This window comes from Mesoplodon mirus (assembly GCF_964341445.2).
Source record: "Mesoplodon mirus genome assembly, chromosome: 19".
Taxonomy (NCBI): domain Eukaryota; kingdom Metazoa; phylum Chordata; class Mammalia; order Artiodactyla; family Ziphiidae; genus Mesoplodon; species Mesoplodon mirus.
This window is the reverse complement of record NC_138995.1, coordinates 52,251,251-52,279,052: the sequence shown is the minus strand read 5'-3', so window position 1 is coordinate 52,279,052 and position 27,802 is coordinate 52,251,251. Positions and strand designations below refer to the sequence as shown.

Sequence of the window (27,802 nt, the reverse complement as noted above, 5' to 3'; positions counted from 1 at the left end):
TTAGTTCCCCAACCAGGGATCAAACCTGTGTTCCCTGCATTGTAAGGCAGATTCTTTACCACTGAACCACCAGGGAAGTCCCCCAATTTTTTTTTAAGTATGTCAATAAGGTCTGCCAATAATGTGATATGTTTCCTTTGAAGCATCATGGGTGAAAGTTTCCAAAATATTGTTTTCCCCATAAAACCGTTTTCTCAGATGCCCAATGGGGTAAAGAATGTACATGCTGGAGTATCGGCAAATTGGGCTTCAATAGACACTGTAAGTTTTGTTTCGTTTTGTTTTATCATATCTAAACCATATTTGTGTGGTGGGATCAAAATACCTCCTTTTTGTTGTTGTATCTGTTTCTCTTCATTAGTGGTGATTTTTTGAACCTGTAGAAAGGAATCTTTTACTGGATGAGCAGGGTTAATGGAGAAGGGTGGACACTTTCAAGGCTGGACAGGATGAATGTTTAAAGCTAACTGTTTGGCTGCAGCATCAGCAAGCTGATTCCTTTTAGCTTCCGTAGTGTCAGATTTGGAATGCCCTGGTGTTTTAATAATTACTAACTGCTTTGGCAGTTATATAGCAATTAATAACTAGGCATCCTGTTTTCTTTCTTTCTTTTTTTTTTGCGGTACGTGGGCTTCTCACTGTTGTGGCCTCTCCCATTGCAGGGCACAGGCTCCGGTCGCGCAGGCTCAGTGGCCATGGCTCACGGGCCCAGCCGCTCCACGGCATGTGGGATCTTCCCGGACCAGGGCACGAACCTGTGTCCTCTGCATCGGCAGGCGGACTCTCAACCACTGCGCCACCAGGGAAGCCCAGTTTTCTATTTTTTTTATAGGTTGCCCTGAAGTTGTTAAAAACCTCATTGTTTTCATGGCATTCCAAAGTTGTGTACCACTACAAAAGCATAGTAACTGTCAGTATAAGTATTTGTTACCTGGTCTTTAACTAATTGACATCCTGGAGTTAAGGAAATTAATTTGGCATGTTGTGCTGACTTCGTTTCTGGTAAATAAGAGCTTTCAATTATGTCCACTGTGGGCGTTATTGTATATCCAGCTCGGTAATGTCCCTGCTCATCCCTTAAGTACGACCCATCTGTAAATCTAATTACATCAGTGCTATCAACAGGTACTTCTTGTAAGTCATTCCTGGGAGTAAGAATATAATCTGTTAACAAAATGCAATCATGATTTTTTTCTTGCTGTGATGCTGGAAGCAAAGTTGCAAGATTAACATTATTACATCAAACCCAGGTAATACTGGGAATTCCCAGGGAATTCCCTGGTTAGGACTTGGTGCTTTCACTGCCGGACACCCAGGTTCGATCCCTGGTCAGGAACTAAAAGTCTGTCACGGCGCAGCCAAAAAAAAAAAAAAAAAGAAAAGAAAAAGGAAAACCAGGGTAGTATTAGGTGCAGAAAGCAACAATACTTCATAAGAAGTTAGTTGGCTTATTGAATTGTGCTGAGCGTGCTGAGAGTTTAGAAGAGACTCAACTGATGGGGAGACAGTTAAAGGAGACCCTATTACCACTTCCTCAGAAGCCTTCCATAGAAGTCATTCCTGGGACTTCCCTGGTGGCGCAGTGGTTAAGAATCCGCCTGCCAATGCAGGGGACGCGGATTCCATCCCTGGTCCGGGAAGATCCCACATGCCGCAGAGCAACTAAGCCGGGGCTCCACAACTACTGAAACCCACCCGCCTAGAGCCGTGCTCCACAAGAGAAGCCACCACAGTGAGAAACACACGCACCGCAACGAACAGTAGCCCCCACTCGCGGCAACTAGAGAAAGCCTGCGCGCAGCAATGGAAGACCCAACGCAGCCAAAAATAAATAAATAAAAATAAATAAGAGAGTCATTTCTGCAATAACCATCATACAAAGTGAAAGTCCCTTTGCTACCAAGTCTAATTTAGTTTTGTAGTGTAAAAGCAAGTCCTCTACAAGCATGTTTGTAAACGCATCAGCGTAAGACAATAACTGTCTATGAATGACAAAAGACTTAAAAAGCATGGTTGAAGACCGATTACCATGCAATTGTCAAGGAAATCTGGCTGTTTCTGTGACATACAACATTTTAAGATAATAACTAGAATTACGACTGACCACATAACAGGATATTTCAAATTTTAGAAACTTCATATAATTTCTAGAACATTTGAATTGATAAATGTCCGACAAAATCTTCCGTGTGGCATTCGGTTCCATATTAACCCCCCAGTCCAAATACAGTCCGATGGAGGGGGTATCTAGAGAATACGGCGGGGTGGGGGGGTGGGAAGATGGGAAGGGCTGGCTTGTAAATTGGTGCAGGGTGAAGGGAGGAGGGGACACGACAGTGAGAAGGGAGGGGCAGGCAGAGACTGGGGAGACAGGTAAGGTGGGGCAGGGGGAGGGGCAGGGGTGTGGGTGGTGCTGGGTATTGGGGAGGAGCAGGCCTATAAAAAGGGCAGACTTGGAGATGGGGGCACATGAAACAAGGCGAAGGCCAGCCTTCCAGGAGCACTGGCCGAGATGCAGGGTAGGACTCCAAGGAGTCAGTGAGGCCACAGAGGGGGTTGGCTGCAGGGGGCTGCAGTGGTCCGCCGGCAAGGACGGGTTGGGAGTCTGGGGACTTGAGGATGGGGCTGGGGGTGGTGAGGATGGGGAGGCAGCTGACGGGCTTTGGGGGGTGACAGTCTTGGGTGTGGCTGGCAGGGGCGGGGCTGTCATGGCTGCAGGTCCCTGACGTTTTGACACTGGCTCTCCCACAGTGGCAGCCGAGCCTGGTGAGGAGACCATGGGTGCCTCGGCTTCCAGGAACGGGCTAGTCGGTGTTTCCGCGCTGGAGCTTGAACCCGAGGAGCCGCTGGGTCTGGGCCAGCTGCCCACGGAGCTGCTCGAGTTGGTGCTGAGCCACGTGCCCCCTCACGTGCTGCTCGGGCGCTGCCGCCGGGTGTGCAGGCGCTGGCGCGACCTGGTGGACTGCCAGGCCCTGTGGCTGAGCATCCTGGCCCGAGACCACGCTGCCCTGTCACCCGTCCTCCGCACCTGCCTGCCCCCCGCCGACGACCCCAGGCCCTGCGTCCTGGGCCGCTTCTGCGAGCTCCAACCCATAGGACGCAACCTCCTCCGGAACCCCAAGGGCGAAGGTGGGGAGCCCAGGAAAGGGGTCCTCCTCAAGGAAGCAGGTGGGAGGGGCCGGATGCGGGGGCCGCTTGGACTCCGTGGGTGGGGTGGAACTGGATCCCAAGGGAGGAGCGGGAGGTGCAGGTCCCCACGGGAAACCCCAGGGGACTTATCCCTGGGCGGGTGGGATGGCAAAGAACTTGGGGAAAAACGTTTTCATTTAACAGAAGGTTTCCTGAAATGGACGGTGCTGAGCAGTGAAGACGGCTGGGCGGCGGAGGAGGAAAACTTGGAGGTCATACCTAGTGCCTATGTGCTGACCAGCTTCCTGTCTGCCCACAGGTGAATGTCCCTCTTCCCCAAGGGAGGTTGTTGAGTACTTGCCTGGTCCTCATTGACCTTTCTCCCTCTTTCCTAGGGGATATCACAAGAAGCAAGTGTTGGACCTGGAGAAGGAGGGCTTCTGGCCGGAACTTCTGGACAGTGGAAAGATTGAGATCTGTGTCTCTGACTGGTGAGTGTGATGATAAAAACAGCACATTATTTATTTATTTATTTGTTTGTTTGTTGATTTGTTTATGGCTGCGTTGGGTCTTCATTGCTGCACGTGGGTTTTTCTCTAGTTGTGGAGAGCAGGGATTACTCTTCGTTGTGGTTCGCTGGCTTCTCATTGCTGTGGCTTCTCTTGTTGCGGAGCACAGGGTCTAGGCGCACTGGCTTCAGTAGTTGTGGCGCACGGGCTTAGCTGACATTGTGCCCTTTAACTTCGTAGTTGGCTCTAAACTCCTCACAGATGTTGATGCCTGGCTCTCTCAGCCTAGACACTCTATTTAATTGGTATAGAGTGTGACCCAGACATTGGGTGTTATAGATATTTTGGGTGATGTATGACAAAACTGGGGAGTCACTGATTATTACAATCAACTGGTACACCATTGCTCAAAGCCACACAGCCATGCTACAATCGTTTGATAAAGGATTAAATTAAAAACAAAAGTTGGGCTTCCCTGGTGGCGCAGTGGTTGAGAGTCCGCCTGCGGAATGCAGGGGACACGGGTTCGTGCCCCGGTCCACGAAGGTCCCACATGCTGCGGAGCGGCTGGGCCCGTGAGCCATGGCCGCTGAGCCTGCATGTCTGGAGCCTGTGCTCCGCAACGGGAGAGGCCACAACAGTTAGAGGCCCGTGTACTGCAAAAAAAAAAAAGAAAAAAGAAAAAAAACATGCACATGTTTTGGTTGTGCAACTCAGTGAATTATTACGAAGTGAATACATTCACTAAATCAAGAACAGAATGTTGCCAGCAAACCCCACCCTCAGCATCCCTCATGCACCATTCCCCATCACTTTCAACCCAAGGGTAGCACCATCCTGAATTCTTTTACCATAGATAAGTCTTGTCCATTTTGGTACTTAATACATATTGAGTCATACAGTATATAGTTTGTATCTCGCTTCTTTCAATCAATAACACATTTGTAAATTCATCCATAATTGTATGTAGCTGCAGTTAGTTTACTTTCATGGCTTTCTAATATTCCATTACATGAGTATACCATAATCTATCCATTTACCATTGAAGGACATTGCATGTTGTGTCTTTGAATATTGCTGGATATCCCATCACCAATTTATCTAGATTCCTCTGGATCCTTGTAAATGGCTAATAAGAAAATTGTATCTTAAAACATCACCGTTGTACACATTGGAAATGACATCTTTTGCCACCAGTGAAATATAGAGTGAGAAATAATATGGGAGGAGGTACCCTGAAGAGCATGGCTTTAGGTCATTACTTCTGAAATGAATGTGCATGCAGACCAGCTGGGGAGAGAGTTTAGTGCAGATGGATTCATTGGGTATGCAGAGGGCCCAAACTCCTAAGTGACACTAATGGTGCCAGTCCCGGGGATCACAAAACTGTTTTGTACTTGCACACATGGGAAGGCCATTCAGGTGAAGCAGGCAGACCCCCAAAGGGATAGGATGGCAAGTCCAGCCTTCAAGGTCTCCCTTCTCCCACAGGCGGAACGACCAACAAGGAACTGACTGTATATATCAGCTAACTGTCCAACTTCTAGATGCCAACCAGGCCATCCTGGATCATTTCTCTCCTTTGCCTTTTCCCATCTGGAAGTGGATAAACAGCGTCTCTCCTCGGGTGAGTTTCTGGGGTGTGGGAAAGGACAGTGGGGCTTATGATAATCTATGGCTGCATAAAAAATTGCCCTCAAATATAGTGGCTTAATAGCATCAGCACTCATTTTATCACCTCTCGTGGTTTCTTTGAGTAGGGCTCTGCTGGGTGCTTCTGGCTCCATTCTCTCATGTAGTTGCCTTCAGACACTGGCTGGGGCCGAAGGGCAGGGCAGGATGTGAGTGTGTGTACAGCTGGTGGCTGGCCAAGCATCTCTTGGTTTAGTCTCAGAACTTGGCCATGGGATCTCTCTGCTTGGTCTAGTTTGGGCTTCCTCACAGCATGGCAGCTTTAGGGCAGTCAACTGCTTCTTGGTGGCTCCAGCCTCCACCATGAGGCTTCTGGAGAAACCAGCAGAAGCTGCATTGCCTTTCTGACCCAGCCTCGGAAGTCACTTAGCAAAAGTCACTCAGCGTCATTTCCACCACACTCTTGGTTACAAGGAAACCTGCCCAGATTCAAGGGAACAGGAATTAGACTCTATCCTTGGATAAGGAGTGTCATGATTCTAGAAGTACCTGTGGAGACATTGTCACAGCCATCTATGGAAAATACCACCTGCCTGAGGACCCCAACTCAGCTTTTGAGAGGAAGCGTATGTCACAATGAGGCTTAGCTCTTTTCCTTCCTACAGGTCAGCCACGTGTTCTCCAACCTCAAGAAGGGCGTTCGCTTTGTGTCTTTTGAATGCTGCATCTGGGACTTGGAGTTCAGAAATGAGCAGTATGGAGTCTCTGTGACGAATTCCAGTGTCATCGTGCAGGTCTGTCTGTCCTAGTCGAGGGTTGTCCTTGAAAACTACCTGACCGTGCCTCCCAGGAGCTGGGCCCATTGGCTGGGCCATCTTAGTAATCAAAGGCTTGTAGCTCCCTGGCATCCTGGGATCTCCTGGATCCGGTCAAAGTTCCTACTGAGCCCTGTCTTCAGATTCTGGAAGCTACTATAAGAAAGTTCCTCCATCAGATTTACTGGCTGCTGCTGCTCTAAGGCAGCCCCTGTTTTACTGAGTGCATACGCAGTGATAAGCACAGGGAAACACTGGATCGTGAGAGGGCTTCTCACCCTCCACCCACACCAGGCCCTCTGTTTCAGCTCCAGAGCCCTCTACCCTTGTCTCCTAGAAGTTCATTCCTATGGCTGAGAAAATTCCAGCCCCCACGGGTGGTGAACTTAACCCCATGGCGTTGCAAGACTGGGATCAGGACTCAGAGCTGAAAGTCAAACTACCTCAAAAAAATGTATGGAGACAGAGGGTTCTGCCCACCCTGTGAAAAATCAAGTGGTCCCCTGAGTCCAGCCTTACCCTGAATTTTATGGTGTATAAACTTATTTTGTTATTTTGAAATTCTTTTCAAACATGTAAAGAATAAGTCAGAAATATATCTGCCAATCATAGGTAATAAAGGTATTATTTTGCCAATATTTGCCAATCTCATGTCTTTTTAATAGAAATACAATGTTTCTGCATTGGTGACTACTTGGTTCACAGTAAGGATTTCTCCCAGTTGAGGAGGGAAAATTGTACAGAAAACACCTATAGAAGGTGTTCTCCATCTGAGAGCATGGAAGTGTTAGCACCCTGTTTCCCAAGCCCTAATAAGGAAATCATGGAGTCAGAGATTATCAATTAGGGTTAAGAGCATTAGGCAGGTGGTGGATGTGGGTACAGTGTCACAGTGACACCACATTTGTGACCTTCTAGTCACGATGAAGGTGAGAGAGAGCCACGCAATAGCAGGATCCGGCTGTCCCCACCTCAGTCCAGGGGTCGTGGCTAGCCTCACTGCTGCAGGATCCCTAAGGAGTTCCAGTCTCCTGATGTAATGCAGGTGAAGCCTGCTGCTGCCTTTGATGTAACTACCCTGAACTGCCCCACCCACCTGCAGTATAAACATGGGACACACCCACTGGGGACAGTGTTTTGCCAGTATCATCAAAAGGGGAGTGTGACAGGTTGAAACAGACCTAAGAATCATGACCACATGTAGTGTGTGGTCCTGGAGTAGATACTGGTTCAGACAATTTAGCTCTGGAGGATATTTTTAGGTCAACTGGAGGAATTTGGATATGAGGAATATGAGACAGGCATTTACAGGATACACTGTAGTTATACATATAGAGCTTTTCCCCCCGAAACATTTAGTACATTTCCAACTTGATGCACCATCAACATCACTGCAAAATCCTTTCACGTGTATTTTCTACAAATACCGACATTCTTCTACATAACTACAATAAAACCATTGGAATAATGAAGGTCACATTGATTAAATAACGGAAGGGCTTGGGCTTCCCTGGTGGCGCAGTGGTTGAGAGTCCGCCTGCCGATGTAGGGGACACGGGTTTGTGCCCCAGTCCGGGAAGATCCCACATGCAACGGAGCAGCTGGGCCTGTGAGCCATGGCCGCTGAGCCTGCGCGTCCCGACCCTGTGCTCTGCAACGGGAGAGGCCACAACAGTGAGAGGCCTGCGTACCGCAAAAAAAAAAAGAGAATGGAAACTTTTTTAAGAATTATATTTTCTAATTGGTCATTGCTATTATTAGAGGAGTCTTAATGATATTTTTGTATGTTGATCTTTAATCCAGCAGACTGGCTGAAATTTCGTTTTTGTTTTTTACAGGGAAGTTTTCTAATTAACTTGGATATTTTTAAGGTTTCCAGTGGGGTCCTTATATCACGCTGATGCTTCCCTTTTACCTCTACTTGGTCACAAAGGTTTTGTTATAAATGAGTGTTGAACTCCATCTAATGTTTCATCTCCCTTAATTTGATAATATGGTGTGTCACATTAGTAGATTAAAAAAATTTTTTTTGATGTGAAATTGTCATAGGTAGGAAAGTGGACTGGTTGCTATGATATGCCACCCGAATCCCCTCTTCAGGATGGAGGAATTCTTTCCACCAGCTATCAGGGGTGTTGGCAGCTGATGGCTTAGAGCTGAGCGTCTGTCTGGGCAACGCCCTCAGCTGAAGAGAACCATCTCGCTTAAGCTTATGTCCCTTTCCTAGGGGCAGCCCATATTCCATGTCTGGTCAATGAGGGGACAAAACCCTGGCTCCAGGGACTTCCCTGGTGGCCCAGTGGGTAAGATTCCATGCTCTCAGTGCAGGGGGCCCAGGTTCGATCCTTGGTCAGGGAACTAGATCTCACATGCCACAACTAAACATCCCACAATGAAGATCCTGCACAGCCAAAATAAAAAATAAAATAAAATAAAATAAAAAAGCCTGGCTCCATGACTCAATTAGGGACAACCCAGAAGGCCATCCCACTCCAGTTTCCCTGTAGGATGGACTGAGGCCCTGCTGCAACCACATCAACTTCTCCCTGTGCCTTTCCCGCCTCCTCTCTTCCTTATAAATGTTGCCCCAGAGAGCTCTTCCCAGAAACCAGCTGTTTGGGCTGCAAATCTCTACCTCAAAGTCTGTTTCCTAGGAAACCCTACGTGTCAAAAATGTGGATGTTATGTGTGTTTATTATTTATTTATTTATTTATTTATTTATTTTTGGCTGTGTTGGGTCTTCGTTGCTGCACACAGGCTTTCTCTAGTTGCGGCGAGCAGGGGCTACTCTTCGTTGCTGTGCACGTGCTTCTCATTAGGGTGGCTTCTCTTGTTGCGGAGCACCGGCTCTAGGTGCACAGGCTTCAGTAGTTGTGGCTCGAGGGCTCTAGAGCGCAGGCTCAGTAGTTGTGGCGCATGGGCTTAAGTTGCTCCACGTCATGTGGGATCGTCCTGGACCAGGGCTCGAACCTGTGTCCCCTGCATTGGCAGGCGGATCCTTAACCACTGTGCCACCAGGGAAGTCCCATGTGTGTTTATTTTTAAACAAAAATAAAATAAATATTTATGTGTCCACCAACTAAGTTCTGGAATAGAACATTGCCAGTGCCTTAGAAGCCCCTTGTGGGTCCTGCCCCATCTTTCCCCTTCCAGCTTACTCAGAGATCATCAACATCTCGATTTTTGGTAATAATCTCTTGGTGTGTGTGTGTGTGTGTGTATGTGTGTGTGTGTGTGTGTTTAGTGTTTTGTATCTATGTATTTCATATATATATATATATCTTTGCTTTTGAATTATACAGCATGTATTCTGTGACCTGCTTCTTTCATTCAGCATCGAAGTGAGATTCACCCATTTTGATGAAATAGCTATCGCCTGTTAATTTTGTTTATTATGTGAATAAACTACAGTATGTGCATCTGTTCCACTCTTGACGGACATGCGTGTTGTCTCCAGTTTGGTGACTATTGTTACTCACTGCTGCAATGAACGTTCTCGTACATGCCTCTGAGGTCATGGGCACAAGTGTCTCTAGGGCAGGGTTTCTTAACCTTAGCACTACTGCCATTTTGGCCTGGATAATCCTTGGCCATAAGGGGCTGTTCTGGGGTTCGTAGAACACTTAGCAGCATCCTTATTTTAATATTTAAACAATCATAAAAAATTTCAATCCGGGACTTCCCTGGTGGTCCAGTGGCTAAGAATCCACCTACCAATGCAGGGGACACGGGTTTGAGCCCTGGTCTGGGAACTAAGATCCCACATGCCATGGGGCAACTAAGCCCACGTGCTCTGGAGCCCTTCAAAATACATGCAAAATCGGCCCCATCTCTGCCACCACCTGGCTCTGGTCCCGGGCAGGATTACCTCTCACCTCAGTTATGATTCATCTAGTTTGGAGACAGCAGGACCCAGGAAGGCGCCCCGCACATAGTAGGTGCTGCATGCAGTAGGTGCTCATGTCCAGGCTGACTGATTTGCCTCCTCACCCCCTCTTGGCTGGGCTGTGAATTCACTTGGCCAGCATCCTGCCATCCTTCCACTGTCCCCCTCCAGCACCCCCCCAAGAGCCCGACCTCTGATCTTCCTCCACGTCGGCCCCTTGCATCCCCTCCTCCAGGCCATGGGGCCTCTGGGGTTTTTAAGAATTTGAACCTAGGGAATTCCCTGGCGGTCCAGTGGTTAGGGCTCAGCGTTTTCACTGCAGTGGCCCGGGTTCAATCCCTGGTCAGGGAACTAAGATCCCCTAAGCCACATGGCACCTCCAAAACAAAAACAAAAACAAAAACAATCTGAGCTCAGCTGCTTCCCCCACACCCAGGGTGGTTAATTCCAGGCTGGTTGTACCCTCGTCACACTGCCATTCCATTGACATAGTAGTGGGCGTTGATCCATCCCAGGGACAATCTCCAAATCTCTGATCTCCAATCCCTGTGGGACCTTCTAAGACATCCCTGTTCATCTCTGGATCACAGCCCTGACTTCAGCTTGGCCAGGAGCAGAGCCAGGCAAAGGGATGCTACATGATGCCATTCACACACTGGACATCATTTAACTATCTCCAGGGGTTATGGCCAGGCCCAACAGTGAGACTTAGGAAAGAATGCAGAATAGAGCTGGGCAGTCAACAGACCAGCTGATGCCAATCCAGATGTGAACAACCCGGCTAGTGCCGCAGACTTCCTCTGATTTCACTGGCTGTGAAATTGTACACATGTCAGGTAATGGTACACCCCGACCTGGGATGCAACCCAGGGGACAAGAACTTGGTAGCCTGTGAAGCCGCTTTGTTCTGGTAGCTATTTAAAAAAGGCCCCGTGGGTTTTTTCATAACCAGCAAGTCAGAGCTCCTGTTCCAGTCCCAAATTCCTGGCCAAGAATCAACCTCACCTCACTAGTAAATTTTTCCTTACGAGTGTCTTTTAATGCCCAGTTAGTTGTAAGAAGGCTTACAACTAACTGGGCATTAAAAGAGAGAAAGTTAGGTGAACCCACTGAATTAATAGTTTTGTGTTATGTTTAAGAATCATCTGGGATATTTGGTATTTAATATATTTGAAATGTTTAAGATAATTTGGCATAGGAGAAAATGTGACGAATGTGTCCTGTAAATGTAAGTCTTCCAACTTTAAGTGTGTAATTGAGTAATACATTATTTTAGACTTGTAATTTGTCACTGAAATGTGAAAGGGAATTTTTCAAACAGAGTAAATGGTACTAGAATATTTAAAAGATCTTGATACTCTTGTAATTTATTGTAAGAGTTAAGTACTTGGGAAGGTTTTGCTTTTTAGAAGCTTCTGTTGAGTGTCCAAAGAAAATTAAACAGTTAAGGACTTCCCTGGTGGCACAGTGGTTAAGAATCTACCTGCCAATGCAGGGGACACGGGTTCGAGCCCTGGTCCGGGAAGATCCCACATGCCGCAGAGCAACTAAGCCTGTGCGCCACAACTACTGCCTGCACTCTAGAGCCCGCGAGCCACAACTACTGAGCCCGTGTTCCACAACTACTGAAGCCCACGTGCCTAGAGCCCGTGCTCCGCAACAAGAGAAGCCAGCGCAATGAGAAGCCCGTGCACTGCAACGAGGAGTAGCCCCCACTCGCTGCAACTAGAGAAAGCCCGCGCGCAGCAAGGAAGACCCAACGCAGCCAAACATAAATAAACATATATATATATTAAAAGTATGTAAGTTGGGGTTTTATTAAGCCACACTGACGAAAGGCTTTGGATTTGACTGTATAGAAACAGGTCCTGCTCAGGGACTTTCCTGGTGGTCCAGTGGTTAAGAGTCCACCTTCCAATGCAGGGGACTCGGGTTCAACCCCTGGTTGGGGAACTAGAATCCCACATGCTGCGGGGCAACTAAGCCCACACGCCACAGTGAAGAGCCCGCGTGCCGCAACCAAGACCTGACGCAGCCAAATAAATATTTAAAAAAGGAAGAGAAAGAAACAGATCCTGCTCAGAACAAAGAGTGCCAGCCTATCTGCTTGTTCAGAGCCAATACCGTGGACAGTCTTGAGGAAAGACCACATCAGTGGGCTGCTGTGGTGGGTGCTCCCCCATCTCCTCACTGGTCCTGAATCATCGGCCATCCCGAAACTGGCTCCACCTCCACCCAAAACCTCAGAAGCTCTGAGGCGATAACTCTGACTCTTTACATTGGCAAATAAACTCATACTTCCAACAGGAAAGAAGAATACACATTGGAACAGCCATCGTAAAGAAACAAATTCAAACCCATGGTGTCGGCACATTTGTGACAGGTGTCAGTACAAGTAATTAGTTTTATAATCATTATAATATCACACAATTGCCTCATGTATTCGTTAAGGTATTTACAACATTTGCAAAGATCTGATATTAGACTTGTGAAGGGTTTAAGTGATTGCCTTTGGAAGGAGAGTTTAATTGGTTAGGAAATTCTGATATAGAAGAAGAACTGCTTAACGATTTTATCAAAGAACAAAGATTAGTTAGTATTCCTGTTTACACGCAAGCCCCATGGTTGTCAGCAAATCCAGCAGCATGGAAAAATGGCTGCTTGCATACATTACTGGTGAGTAATGGGTAATTCTGCAGTAGCTAAGAAAATTTTATGCTGCACATATTTTTTCATAAGTATCACTTTTTTGTTTGTTTGTTTGTTTGTTTGCGGTACGCGGGCCTCTCACTGTTGTGGCCTCTCCCCTTGTGGAGCACAGGCTCCGGACGCGCAGGCTCAGCGGCCATGGCTCACGGGCCCAGCCGCTCCGCGGCATGTGGGATCTTCCCGGACTGGGGCACGAACCCGTGTCCCCTGCCTCGGCAGGCGGACTCTCAACCACTGCGCCACCAGGGAAGCCCAAGTATCACTTTTTTATTGAGATAGAATTCACATAACAAAACAATTAATCACTTTAAAGTGTTCGAGTCTGTGGTTTCTAGTATATTTACAATCTTGTGCAATCATCACCGCTATCTAATTCCAGAACATTACCATCTCCCCGTTCTCTGCAATTTCCCCAGCCCTTGGCAACCACTAGTCTACTTTCTGCCTCTGTAAATGTGCCTATTCTGGTCATTTCCATGTAAACGGAATCAGTACAGCATGTGGCCTTCTGTGTCTGGCTCCTTTAACTTATCAACAGGATTTCAAGGTTCATCCCTGTGGTAACATGTATCCATACTTCATTTCTTTTTCTGGCTCAGTAATCCCATTTCAATAATTCCGTTGCATGGAAATATCACATTATGCTTATCTATTCATTAATTAATGGACACTTGGGTTGTTTCCATCTTTTGGCTATTATGAATAATCCTGCTATGAACACTTGTGTACAAGTTTTTGTGTGGAGATCAGTTTTTCTTTCTCTGCAGTATATACCTAGGAGTGGAATTGCGGGCTTTATGGGAATTCTAAGTTCAACTTTTTGAGGAACTGTCAGATTGTTGTCCAAAGCAGCTACACCATTTTGTTTTCACCAGCAGCAGTGTATGAGGGTTCCGATTTACCTGCACCCTCAGCAACACGTGTCATTGTTCCTTTTTAAAATTACAACCATGCACTGTCTTGTGACCCAGCAGTTCCACTTTTAGAAATATACACATACTATGATGACACACACTGTATATGGCAGCGCTGTTGGTAACAACAAAATGTTAGAAATACCCTATATTTCCATCAGTAAAGGATGAGAGTAAAACATGGGGTACCCCCATACATAAAAGTAAATAAATAAGGAAGCTCTCTAGGTAATGATATGGAAAGATCATCAAAGTATATTAAATGAGGGGAGGTGGGGGAGGGATGGATTGGGAGTTTGGGATTAGCAGATGCAAACGATTATATATAGAATGGATAAGCAACAAGGTCCTACTGTAGAGCATAGAGAACTATATTCAATATCCTGTAATAAACCATAAAGGAAAAGAATTTTAAAAATATATATTATACGGTAAAAGCAAAGTGTCAAACAGGGAGTATATGGTATGTTATTGTTTATTTGAAGAGAGTGTGTGTCTGCATAATTCCTTGTACATGTATAGAAAATCTCTGCAAGAACATGTCTGAATTGAGGGGAAAACTGGAGTAGCTGAGGGCAGTGGTAGAAGAGAGATTAGCCCTAGAAACCTTTTTTATACTTAAAAATTTTTATACCATGTAAATATATTATCCAATTCAAAATAAATACAATGAGAAACTTGAAAACACTGAAAGCTAAACAAAACAGATCTGTAGGGCTTCCCTGGTGGCTTAGTGGTTGAGAGTCCGCCTGCCGATTCAGGAGACACGGGTTCGTGCCCCGGTCCAGGAAGATCCCGCGTGCCGTGGAGCGGCTGGGCCCGTGAGCCATGGCCGCTGAGCCTGCGCATCCGGAGTCTGTGCTCCACAACGGGAGAGGCCACAACAGTGAGAGGCCCGCGTACCACAAAAAAAAACCCAAAAAACAAAAACAGATCTGTAGGCCCGATAGAAGCTGGAGGCGACTTCTGCGTCATCCAGTTTGACCTTCACACCACAAGGAAAATGACAACACAGTGAAACGACAAAGTGACCTGCGTCGGGTCACTCAGTAATCAGCGGTGTCACCAGGAGATAAAGTCTGACCCAGAGCCCCCCGTCTTAGCACCTTAGAGGTTATGATACACTCCCATTTCTATAAAGTAATGGAATAAAAAAGGAAATCAGCTGACAGTGCAAAGGGATGGGGGAGGAGACTGGATTCATTTCCTGTTGCTGCTGTAACGAATGACCATAAACTCAATGGCTTAACACAACAAAAGTTATTCTTTTACAGTTCTGGAGGTTAGAAGTCTGTAAAATATTTTGTGCCACATTCGGCAATATTCACAGGTCCCGAGGATTAGGGCATGGATATGTTCAGGGGGTCTTTATTCAGCCTACTACAGAGACCACCCACATGTAAGAGATTCCCACACTTTTCTGGTAGACAAACCTGGTAGAGGCTTGGGGATATGAAACAGAGTGAAGAGGTCATCGCGTTCAGGACAGGACTGCAGGGAAGAGGGAGCCCAGCATGACCCAGGTTGTAGGAGGTACGCAGGAGTGAGAAAAAATGGCCAAGGCAGGCTCAGATTTTAGTTTTTCCATGCTTCCTGCACCCTCTCCTCCCCTCTTCCCCAGGGCACGGGCCACACAACATTCATGGGCAGGAAAACAAGAACCGAAGGGCGCTTCCCTAAAGAGATCCAGCTCTCTGCCAGCCTGAGGTGGTGACCAGGCTAGGTGTCAGCTTCTGGAAAAAGCCAGTCCTATTTTGGCACTTGTGGAGGAGGGGAGGGGCAGCCGGAAGCGGGGCTTCTGGTCTCTCACCATCCACATGTGAGGCCAGCCCAGCAGCAAGCCCCACACCCAGACACAAAGCTCCCATTCACCCTGAGACCTGGCGGGAAAACAGTCCAACATTTATAACAGGAAGCACAGTCCCATCACCTACCAGACACCAGCCTTGCTCCTCAGTTGAGAATGGCAGGGAACAAGCTAGATCATCAGACAGGAAAAGAAAACCAGCCCCGAGCAAGACAGAACCCAAAGGAAATCACCAATTCAAGACGCAATCAAGGGGACTTCCCTGGTGGCGCAGTGGTTAAGAATCCGCCTGCCAATTCAGGGAACATGGGTTCGATCCCTGGCCCGGGGAAGATCCCACATGCCACGGATCAACTAAGCCCATGTGCCACAACTACTGAGCCCGCGCTCTAGAGCCCGCGAGCCACAACTGCTGAAGCCTGCACACCTAGAGCCCGTGCTCTGCATCAAGAGAAGCCACTGCAATGAGAAGCCCGCGCACCGCAACGAAGAGTAGCCCCCGCTTGCCGCAACTAAAGTCTGTGAGCAGCAACAAAGACCCAACACAGCCATAAATAAATAAATTTATTTATTTATTTATTTATTTATTTATTTTAAAAAAGACCCAATCAAGGTGCACGAACTGGGCTTTCTCTAGTTGCGTTGAGCGGGGGCTACACTTTGTTGCGGTGTGTGGGCATCTCACTGCAGTGGCTTCTCTTGTTGCGGAGCACGGGCTCTAGGTGCGCAGGCTTCAGCAGTTGTAGCACGCAGGTTCAGTAGTTGTGGGGTGTGGGCTCAGTAGTTGTGGCTCATGGGCTCTAGAGCACAGGCTCAGTAGCTGTGGTGCACGGGCTTAGTTGTTCTGTGGCATGTAGGATCTTCCCGGACCAGGGCTCGAACCAGTGTCCCCTGTATTGGCAGGCGGATTCTTAACCACTGCACCACCAGGGAAGTCCTTTGGTTTTTCATACTGACTTTTTTGAAAAGTCCTGGCCAGTTATCTTATGTATATCCCGCGTGTTCAATACTGATTGCTTTCTCATTATTAAATGTAGGTTTAATTTGTTTTTTTAACAAGAATTCTGCTTAGGCAATTTTGTATACTTCCTATGGTGGTGTCACATCAAGAGACCCTTGATGTCATGCTGTCCCACTACTGAGGGTATTATTTGATCACTTGGTTAAGAGGGTGTCTGCCAAAACCCAGCACCCCTCACTAGGTAGGTACATTTTTTCCCCTAGTGAATAAGTCATCTGCTGGGTAATAATTCTGGACTGTTCTCCAACAACCTTTTACCAATGGTTTTAACATCCTTTGATAATCCAATTATTTTATTGGGAATACCCTGAGTTTTTTCTCATTTATCTGTAATACACCAGTATTATGTGTTGAAATAAATCGTTTAGTGCCTGTAAACCTACATAATCTATGTAGCCTGCATCTGGTTCACAGCAGGTGCTTAATGCTATCAATTAAAAAAAAGAGAGAAAAAAAAAAAAACTGGGGGACTTCCCTGGTGGCGCAGTGGTTGAGAATCCGCCTGCTAGTGCAGGGGACATGGGTTCGAGCCCTGGTCCGGGAAGATCCCACATGCCGCAGAGCAACTAAGCCCGTGTGCCGCAACTACTGACCCTGCACTCTAGAGCCCGTGCTCTGCAGCAAGAGAAGCCACCATAATGAGAAGCCCGCGCACCGCAACGAAGAGTAGCCCCTGCTCACCGCAACTAGAGAAAGCCGGCGTGCAGCAACGAAGACCCAACGCAGCCAAAAATAAATAAATAAATAAATAAATAAAGTTTTTTTTTTTTTAAAAAATAGGGAATTCCCTGGAGGTCCAGTGGTTCGGACTCTTCACTTCCCCTGCACTGGGCCTGGGTTCCATCCCTGGTCGGGGAACTAAGACTCCACAAGCTGTGCCGTGAGGCTCAATCAATCAATCAATCAATCAATCAATAACAACTTAAAAACATTGTTATAGTTTCTTACCCACAAACTTTCTTCATAAATTAGGTCCCAATCTCTTCAAGCAATAAGACCTGACTGAACTGACATCAGGTATTCATAACTATTCCACTAAGTAGTTCTTTCTACACACGATTTAACGCAGAAATATCACATGATCATGGAATGCTGCCCTGATCCTGCTGGGAATACTGCAGAATGCTGTATATATGTTATATGCGTTCTACTGCCTTCTAAATTTGAAAAATAAAAAATAAACAATCCAGAATCCAAACCATCTAGTCCTAGGCCTTTCAGATAAGGGACTGTGTGTGGATCGGTACTATAAACACTACCAATAATACAACAATTTTACAACCCACCGCAGAAAATGCTTTGAAAAGCAGATGGTACAAATAATGAGAGCTGACATTTACTGTGCGCTGCAGCCACGGACCTCACGCCGTCCTCACGATGGCGTTGTGGTGCCTTTCTGAGGCTTCCGGCGGAGGGGACCTGGGGAACCGAGGCTTAAACCCTTTCCTCTGTGACCACCAAGCCAGTGACTTGCACCTCGTGAAAAGCCTACGTAGCTCTGGGCCTCAGTTTCTCAGGAGAGGTGTCCATGGAATAATGCATATAAAGCATTTAGCATAGTTGATAGGGACAGAGTAAAGGGACAAAGTAGGTGATTAATTAATCCCACTAGGGGATTTTAAGTAGAGAAAAAAGTATGGGAGACCCCTGTAAGTTAATGATCACTCAGGAAAGCATGTTTGCTTAACTACAAAACCAAGCAGGCTCGCTTAGCAACAAAACTATGCAACAGAAGCATGAGACATGCCCCAAAACAGTAAAACGATGGTGGCATGAGACCCATGTCTTGCCCAGTGAGCTCCGTAGATTAATGATTCCTAGGACATGCTCCTCTGGGCACACTGAAAACAAAAATATAAGGAAAGGGTGACATTATACTGAACCCTGAGATGATTTACCATTTTTTTAGCATACGTTACCGCCTTTTTGCTCATTTCCATTGCGCCATGACAGTCCCGGCTTGACCATGGAGGGACAAGAAAACTCCCCCACCTGACATGGAGGAGGAGCTGATGATGGAAGCTCACCATCTACTCAAGAATGAAGAATAAGGTGGCCTTCTCCCCCTCTCCACTTTTCCTTTGATTATAAAACTGTAGCTCACTAAGTTCTCCAGGTGTGGCACTCCCTTGCCCACCGGCTTGTAGGTCTCACAAGTGTCCTAATACTGTAAACTCTTCTTACCTGCCACTCTGCCTCTCCCTGAAGTCTCTCTGCCGGGAGACAGAAGAACCTACGCTCTACTAAGTACAGAGACGTGTTCAGAGTGCCCACAATGAGTGAGCGCTGGGGTAACTGGCACTGGTGATGATTTCCTAGGCTGTGGGAGGCCTGGAGCTCAGAAGACTGGCTCTGGGGAGGCCAAGTTCAGTCCTTGAGGTTCCTTGCGCAGTATAGGGCAATCCGAAGAAGCTGTGGAGGGCCAAGGGCAGAGGTCAAGAGAGAAATGGGCCTTGGCCCCATCCTTACTGTGAACCTCGGATTAATTACCTTGTCTGCAATTTAGGGGAGGGGGCAGGTTTCTAACATGGGAGCGCCCAGGTTGTATCCTTGTCTGCAGTTTAGGGGAGGGGGCAGATTTCTAATGTAGGAGCGCCAAGGTTGTCGCCCCAGAGAAGTATGTGTGGCAGAGAGGCTCAACTTAAGAACAAGGCTGGGCTTCTGAGACACTACCACCCTGGGGACACAATGTAAATTCGAGAGAATCCCTGTGGATAGAAGCTTCTATCCAAGTGTTTCACACCAAGCCCAGGGTCGAAGTCACGGCTCGGCCATTTACTAGAAGTTGACAGATGGTGGGAGAGATGTTGTGAATGGCGAGGCGGTTGTAGGCAGGTGGCGGGAAAAGGAAGGAAAGACAGGATTTGGGGGGAGTGGGGGCAGCTGGGATCATTCCCACGGAGGGAGGCTCCCCGGGAGGTGGGACTCGCCCACCGGAGGTGCCTGCGCTAAGCTCCGGGGAACCCGGGTCTCAGATCGCCGGGCGCCTGGGCAGCACGTAACCACGTGGAGAAAATGTAGACTCTCAGAGGAGCGGGCCCCGAGATGCACGAGGGCGGGGGCTGGATCCCCTCCCCTCCAGCCTTGCGGCAGCTGGGCCCTCCTCCCGGCGCCTACAGCCTCCCAGATCCCGCCCCTCCCTCGCTCCGGCTTCGCGCAGCCGCCCGCCCGCGGGATCTCACAGCCGTCCGCCCCGGAGAGGACCGACTGCCCAGAGCGCGGGTCCCGGGGCTCCCTGGGCGGGGCCGTTCCCGGGGAGCCCCCCGACTGCCTCTCAGAGCAGGGTGGGGAAGGGGATCCTAGCCCGCCGCCGCCTCCGAGCAGGCCGCCAGGTGAGCGCCGGGACAGGTAGGGACCCAGGTCGGGACCGGTGTCCCGTCCCCACTCGCGGCTGAGGCGCCCCGGGAAGGATTTCCGCCCCAGGCCCTGCCCGGAGGGGCGTGTCCCGAGAGTCCTGCGCCCTAGTGCCCCTTCCCGGCCTGCCCCAGCCAGCTTCTGCCCCTTTAAGTCCAGAGTTACACAATCGCACGTTTGAAAGCCCCAGATCGCTCGGAAAGGGCTTTGCTAAAAGCAGCCCTCTAAAGCCCTCGCCTCTTCGCTCGGCTGCTGGCCCGCGGAGGCCACCATTAAATAAATCCCCCTCCGAAACGTACCCGACCAACACGTGTTCGCAGCAGCTGGTGAAAGGCCAGACCACTTTTTACCAATTCTGGTTTTTGTTTCCTCTGACTGGCAGAAAAATCTGTGAATCAGAAGATCTTAGAGCGCTGTTTCTCGACTTAGCAACTTGGGCACAGTATGTTTTTAGCTGCGGCCGCTCCACCCAATTTAAATTTTGTTCTAAGTTAACTTTTGCAGAGTTCAGTAATATTTGTTAACGCTCCGAATCTTGATCCTTCAACTTTAGACAGCAGCTGTTTACCCACTATTTTGAATATTACCAATATTCAAATTTACAATATTACCAACCTACTTTTAAAATAAATAATAACAATTTTTTAAATGTCCCAGTAACACAAGAACAAAAGACAAACAGGACAAAGCTTTGCATGAAATATCAATCGTTTAAACAGCGCACCCTCCCCCGCAGCCAATTTTAAAACTTTGTAATTAAATTACTATTCAGAAATGGCAAAAGTAACTTGTGATCCGTGGTGCATGGTTTTAAACCTTTCTCTGCTTTTTATTACTCTGGTAGTTACTTCCAAATTTTTAAAGCAAATTCTTCCATTGTTATTTCTTAGTTTATCAACTTTGAGACAATGTCTGTTAATCCTTTGCTAAAAATAGATGGAGACAGCTTTCATCATCTCCACGGTTTCCCTCCTTCCTATATAATCATGACATTCCTTTTAGTTTCTCTATTGGCACTTTTGTAACATGAAATAATTTTTGTAAACTTTTGTTTTCTTGTTCCATTAAATATATCTGTATATAACTATATATATATTTGTTATATATATATGTATATAATCTGTTGACTCCCATTTTTGTATGGTCTGGCTGAGGAATCTACTTAAAAAAAAATATATATATATATATATATTTTTAATTTATTTGTTTGGTTGCACTGGGTCCTAGTTGCGACTTGCGAGCTCCTTAGTTGTGGCATGCGAACTCTTAGTTGAGGCATGCATGTGGGATCTAGTTCCCTGACCAGGGATCGAACCCGGCCCCCTGCATTGGGAGTGTGGAGTCTTAACCACTGTGCCACCAGGGAAGTCCCTAAAATATTTTTACTAAAGTTTTTATATTTATTTAAATGCTAATTTTTCAATCCAGTCAAGTTATACATATGGTTCACAAATCAAATAGAAAAGTCTGCCTTAGTTTTTTCCTATGATAAAAGAAATATAATCTCTTTAAGAAAAATGGAAAAGGCAGGGGCAGTGTTTTAGATTAAAAGAGATTAGAGAGACATGAGCACCCCCAGCAGTGTGTGAACCCCATCTTTGTTAGGAAGATACAGCTCCAGAAGACCTTGGGACAATGGGAAAAAGTGTTCATGGAGTGAAGATTAGATGGTAGAATGGATTTCTCTTAGTGGGTTAAGTGTTATTATAGACTTATAGAGGGTCCTTATTCTTTCTTAGAAGATGCATGTTTAATAGTTCATCAAAAGAGACATTGTAAATCAACTATACTCCAATAAAAAATAATTTAAAAAACAAAAACCCCTATGGATCCCTGAAGTTACCCAAAGTCATCTTGCCTTGGCAACAGTAGCTAGTCCTCTGGAGTCACAACATACTAAGACAGAAAATGTAAAATGCAATTCAAATAAAATGCCACGTGGTTCAAGACCATCAAAAACAAAAACAAGAACAAAAAACAGTTCATCAAAAGAGAGGGAGGGAGAGAAAGCCAATATGGCAAAATATGGAACACACTGAGATATTCGTTTTAACTATTTTTTTCAACTTTTCTGTACGGTGACATTTTTATGGTAAAATTTGATGTAAATAAATTAAGACAGTATAGAGACTCAGAGATGAAGACATGCACAGTGGCACAAACCCTGGAGTCCTCCACCCTGAGGTTCAAATCCCCGACCTGCCACCTTGCTTGTCAGGCGACCTTGGGTCGTTTGCTTCCCTCCTCCAGGCCTCAGTTTCCCCAGCTGAAAAATAGCGCCTGCCTCATGAGGTTGTTGTTGAGCCTTCTGTGAGATCTTGTAAAGCACTTTCCACATGCCTAGAGCAGTTAGTGTGCAGTTAACATTAGCTGTTAGTATTTTGTGAAGGATTTTTCTTAACTACCATGGTCTGCTCACCTGGGAATAACTACTTATAACAACATCACTGCTCTTGGGCCCTTCCTTCTACTCCTTTTTTTTTCCTGGAGATAGATTTTGAACTTGCCATTTTCTTTTTTTAAAATTTAATTTATTTATTTTTGGCTGCGTTGGGTCTTCACTGCTGCACACGGGCTTTCTCTAGTTGTGGCGAGTGGGCGCTACTCTTCATTGCGGTGTGCGGGCTTCTTATTGCAGTGGCTTCTCTTGTTTCAGAGCATGGGCTCTAGGCGCGTGGGCTTTGGTAGTTGTAGCTCGCGGGCTCTAGAGCTCAGGCTCAGTAGTTGTGGCGCACGGGCTTATTTGCTCTGCGGCATGTGGGATCTTCCCAGACCAGGGCTCGAACCCGTGTCCCCTGCATTGGCAGGCGGATTCTTAACCACTGCGCCACCAGGCAAGTCCCAAACTTGCCATTTCCTTTTGCCTTTTCTAAATTCACTGAATGGCTCTGACCTTGCCATTGGTGCAGTTTCACGTCCTGCTGTGTTTCGTTACTCCCTAAGCACGGATCCCCGTAGCCCACGTTCCTCCAGTCATGGTTTCAGTGGCTGCTTGATTCTGACATAAGGAGGTACAGCCACAGACTCCAGTCCCATAGATGGACTTAAGTGCTAATCATAGTCACAACGTTCACAATGGCAGCTAACACTTGTCGAGGGCCAGGCCTTGATCTCACTGAATTTCCCCATCACCATGAGAAGTGAGAGGTAACTACAAGTCCACAGTGTCTTAGCCAAAACTTTTGAGGCCCAATGCATTTGGGAAGTGAATATGAGGCAAGCCATAAGGAACCATCCTGTATATTAGATAAGATTCCTAGTGGGGCTGGAGGATAATCAAACACACGGATATTTCTTCAGTGAAATGCAAGTTCATATCATAAATAAAACCTTCCATCAGTTCCAGGCAGCTCTGCCACCAAATGGGTCTGTGAAAGACTTGGTTTGCAGAGCTTTTGGATTTAGGGATTGTGGACAGGAGATGTGGACCTGCACATTTCCCATTTTCCAGATAGGAAATCTACGCTTAGAGAGGGAAAGCCATATGCCCAAATTCACGAAGAAGTTTGAATTAGGGCTGGGGCTAACCCGGGGCTGACTGAACGTGGAACTGGCAACATTTCACCTCTCCCCAGTGCCAACTCCTCTGCAGGCTGTCACGAGCAGTTCCCCAAACCAATGTCCCCGGCTAGCCCTGTGATGCCCCAGAAATGTCAGTGCTGCTTCCAGGGAATGAGATGATGCACGTAAAGAATTTTTCAGGATGCCTTACACAAAGAAAGCGTCGACAAATATGAACTATTATTTGCACTAAGATGCAGTGTGACTGTTTCCTTCTTTGACTTAAATAATCATGGTGTTCACTGATAGCACTAATAATTGTTAAATGGCGAAATATAACACTCATACAGAAAAGTACATAAAATATACATGTACAGTTTAACAAATAACTATAAAGTATATAACCAGCACCCAGGTCAACAAGGAGAACATTACCAGCCCCCAGATGCGCCTCTGGTTAGCAGCCCTCTCCATCCCCGCAGAGGGAACCAGCGTCCCGACTTTTATAATGCTCGCCGCCCTGCTTGGTTTTTTTAAATATGGTGTTAGTACCTTTTAACATGTGTGTACATCCATAGTAGTATTGATTAGTTTAGCTTGTTTGTTAACTTTCTAAGAGCAGAACCACTGGTGTGAGTATATAATTTATTACCTAAACCAGGGAATTTTGGAAGTGATAGGGGTCACTGTTAACAATGACCCTAATTACCCTGGGACCCTAGGTGTAGCCAGGACTGCCCCAGGCCACCCAGCTGTCTGGTTGCCCTGGTGACTTGTTGTGTCTGGCAAGTTCACCCAAAATTATGCTTTTGAGGTCCGTTTGTGTTGTTGTGTTTACTTGTCGTTAACTCTTTTTTATTGCTACTTAGTATCTCATTCTGTGACTGCCTTAATTTGTTTATACACCCTACAGCGGATGGGCACCTGGGTCATTTCCAGGCTGGAGCTGTTAGGGGCAATGCTGTCGTGAATATCCTAGTATGTGTTTCCTGGCTCTGGGGTCGAATTGCTGGGTCATGGAGAAGGCACATTTCTAACTTCAGTAAAAAACGCCTTGGGACTTCCCTGGCGGTGCAATGGTTAAGAATCCGCCTGCCAATGCAGGGGACACGGGTTTGAGCCCTGGTCCGGGAAGATCCCACATGCCGTGGAGCAACTAAGCCCGTGCGCCACAATGACTGAGCCCACGTGCTGCAACTACTGAAGCCCACGCGCCTAGAGCCCGTGCTCCGCAACAAACAAAAGCCACCACAATGAGAAGCCGGTGCAACGCAACAAAGGGTAGCCCCCGCTCACCGCAACTAGAGAAAACCCGCACACAGCAACGAATACCCAACGCAGCCAAAAATAAATAAATAAAAAATGTCCAACTAGGGAATTCCTTGGTGGTCCAGTGATTGAGACTCGGCACTTCCACTGCAGGCGCGGCGGTTTCAATCTCTGATGGGGAACTAAGATCCCACATGCCCTGTGGTGTGGCCACATAATAAATAAATAAATAATTTTTAAAATGCCCAACTAGTTTCCAAAGTGGTTCCACCAATTTTTACTCTCGTCAGGTGTGTATGGGAGTTCTCACTGGTGACACTTCTCAATGGTGACATTTTAAGTAAATTATGGTGACATTGCACTAGTTGGCTGGTTGGTTGGTTGATTTTAATACGCATGATGTTCATGACATTTAAACTAGAATATACCAAAATCAGAAGTAACTTTGCCTCCCATTTCACCCATGCTGTGGCCCAGAAGGCAGCTGAATAACTGAGAGGGTGATGACAGTGAAAATGACAGAGAAATAGGGAAATTCAGTATCATCTATTACTGTCTGCTGTGAAAGATGGTGTTTAGCTCACTGTGTATTCGCTCCACTAATTTTTAATAATTGTACTTTTTAGAAGATCATTTCTTATTTACCTTTGTAACTTTAAATTTTATGCTTCACTTGTATTTCTTATTCTGACAACTTTTTTTTTTTTTTTTTTTTTTTTTTTTTTTTTTTTTTGCGGTATGCGGGCCTCTCACTGTTGTGGCCTCCCCCGTTGCGGAGCACAGGCTCCGGATGCGCAGGCCCAGCGGCCATGGCTCACGGGCCCAGCCGCTCCGCGGCATATGGGATCCTCCCAGACCGGGGCACGAACCCGTATCCCCTGCATCGGCAGTCGGACTCCCAACCACTGCGCCACCAGGGAGGCCCTCTGACAACTTTTGATTCCCATGATACTAAGTGAGTGAGAGAAGCGTCTTGGCTTCCCCTCCTCCCACCTTTTCCTTTCCCATCTTTTGTCAGTTGTACACTTGCTTTCACACTGTCAAGGTTGATTACTTCTACAGTCTGTTCTGTTACACTATTTAAGTCTTACATGCTTTAACTGTAAAGTTTGCCGGGTTTGGGTTTTTTTTTTTTTTTGACAGCTTTATTAAAGTGCAATTTACATACCATAAAATTCAGCCCTTTTAATTGTACAATTCAGTGATTTAGTGAATTTACAGAGTTTTGCAGCCATCACCACAGTTTTAGAGCATTTCTATCACCTCCAAAATATCCCTTGTGCCTATCTGTGATCACTTCCTGTTCCCATGTCCAGTCCCAGGCAACTACTAATCTTTCTGTATGTCTTTTCCGAACATTTCATATGAATCCATCATACAATATGTGGTCTTTTGTGTCTGGCGCTTTCACTTAGCATACTGTTTGGGGGTTCATTCTCATATTGTAGCATGTACCAGTACTTTATTCCTTTTATTGTTGAACAGTATTCCACTGTATGACTATACCACATTTTGTTTATCCATTCACCAGTTGATGGACATTTGGATCGTTTCCAAAGATATAAGGCTGCTATGCACTTTTGCAGTCAAATCTTTGCGTGGACGTATGTTTTCATTTCTCTTGGGTAGATAGCCTAATAGTAGAATTGCTGGGTTTCATGGTAAGTTTATGTTTAACTTTTTTTTTTTTTTTAATGTTCGACTTTTAGAGAAACTGTTTTCCAAAGAGGCTGTACCATTTTATATTCCCACCAGCAGTGTGTGAGGGTTCCAGTTTCTCCCTGCCCTTGCCAATCTTTTGGACAATAGCCATTCTAGTGGGCATGAAGTGGCATCACATTGTGATTTCAAATTGCATTTCCTTAATGACTAATGATGTTGAGCATCTTTTCATATGCTTATTAGTCATTTGTATTTCTTCTTCAGTGAAATGTCTATTCAAATCTTTCATCAATTTTTAAACTGGATTGTCTTATTATTGAATTTTAAGTGTTCTTTATATATTCTAGATACAAGTCCTTTATCAAAGATATGGTATGCAAATATTTTCTGTTAATCTATAGCTTGTCTTTTCATTTTCTTAATGGTGTCTTTTGAAGTACAAAAGTTTAAAATTTTGATGGCGTTTAATTAATCCATTTTTTCTTTTATGAATCATACTTTTTGTATTGTATCTAAGAAATCTTTGCCTAACCCAAGATCATGAGATTTTTCTCCTGTTTTCTTCTAAAAATGTTATAGTTTTAACTCTTACATTTAGGTCTCTGATTCATTTTGAGTTGATGTTTGTGTATGGTGTGAGGTAAAGGCCTAAATTCATCTTTTTGCATGTAGATTTCCTAGCACAATCCAAAAGATTGTCTTTTTTTGAAAAGACAATCTTTATGTTAAGAGACCAGATCTTAAATGTTCTCACCAAAAAAGGAAATAATTATGTGAAGTGATAAAGGCGTTGCTAATGCTACAGTGGTAATCATATTGCAATATATAAATGTATCAAATCAATAGGCTGGAGAATTCCCTGGCTGTCCAGTGGTTAGGACTCATTGCTTCCACTGCCGGGGGTACAGTTTCAATGCCTGGTCAGGGAACTAAGATCCCACAAGCCACGTGCTGCGGCCAAACAAAGAAAAAAAAAAAAACCAAAACAGGCTGTACATCTTAAATTTACACAATATTAATTATATCTCAAAAAAACAAAAACAAAACCAATATTTTTCCCATGAAAACCAATAAACAGAGCTAGTATAAGGAGAATGCCCCTAGCCTCCAGGTCAAATGGATTCCTTTTTCTTGTACGTTATCAAATGGATATAACATGGATATGGTTTAGTGTATATCATATTTGTGCCATGACTTTCTTAAACAGTTTTTTGTTTTTCCTGCAGTTTTTAAAAATAGCTTTACTTTTTCTCTTTTGAGAGAAGGATTTTCCTGTTTTTAACTCATCCCATCTATTTCTTGGAATTCTTTTTTTCTTCTTGACAACAGTCTTCCTTTTTTTTTTGTTTTTTTTAAAGACATTCTTCCTTTTTTAGTATCCTGTTCTTGTTTTGCTTTGAATTTCTTCTCAAATCTACATGTACTAAGGACCAGCTACATAATTTGCAGGGCCCAGTACAAAATGAAAATGTGGGCCCCTTGTTCAAAAATGATTAAGAATTTCATGTTGGCAGTAGCAGACCATTAAACAAGCATGGAGCCCTTCTAAGTACAACTCCACAGGTCACACACCCATGAAGCCTGAAGCCGGCC

The 27,802-nt window shown here is 45.8% G+C and overlaps 2 protein-coding genes across 6 annotated transcripts in view; both read left to right on the top strand.

The window, feature by feature from the left end:
* Positions 1–2,548: 2,548 nt before the first annotated feature.
* On the top strand, positions 2,549–19,775 carry LOC309794781 (F-box only protein 27-like; the record flags this gene model as incomplete). Its single annotated transcript, XM_082606669.1, has 6 exons — positions 2,549–3,208; positions 3,525–3,620; positions 5,130–5,265; positions 5,936–6,064; positions 19,399–19,421; positions 19,517–19,775. Exons 1-6 carry the CDS (start codon positions 2,778–2,780, stop codon positions 19,773–19,775), a joined length of 1,074 nt encoding a protein of 357 aa, XP_082462795.1. The 5' UTR covers positions 2,549–2,777.
* The window catches only part of LOC309795438 (F-box only protein 17), a 28,504-nt gene continuing 20,154 nt past the window's right edge, over positions 19,453–27,802 (top strand). For 2 of the 5 annotated variants that reach the window (XM_082607782.1, XM_082607784.1), the window contains exon 1: positions 19,634–19,755. The gene's annotated coding sequence lies outside the window, so the exon portion shown is untranslated. Of the gene's footprint in view, positions 19,772–27,802 lie in introns of all 5 variants that reach the window. The other 3 variants (XM_082607783.1, XM_082607785.1, XM_082607781.1) reach the window with 3 other exon arrangements.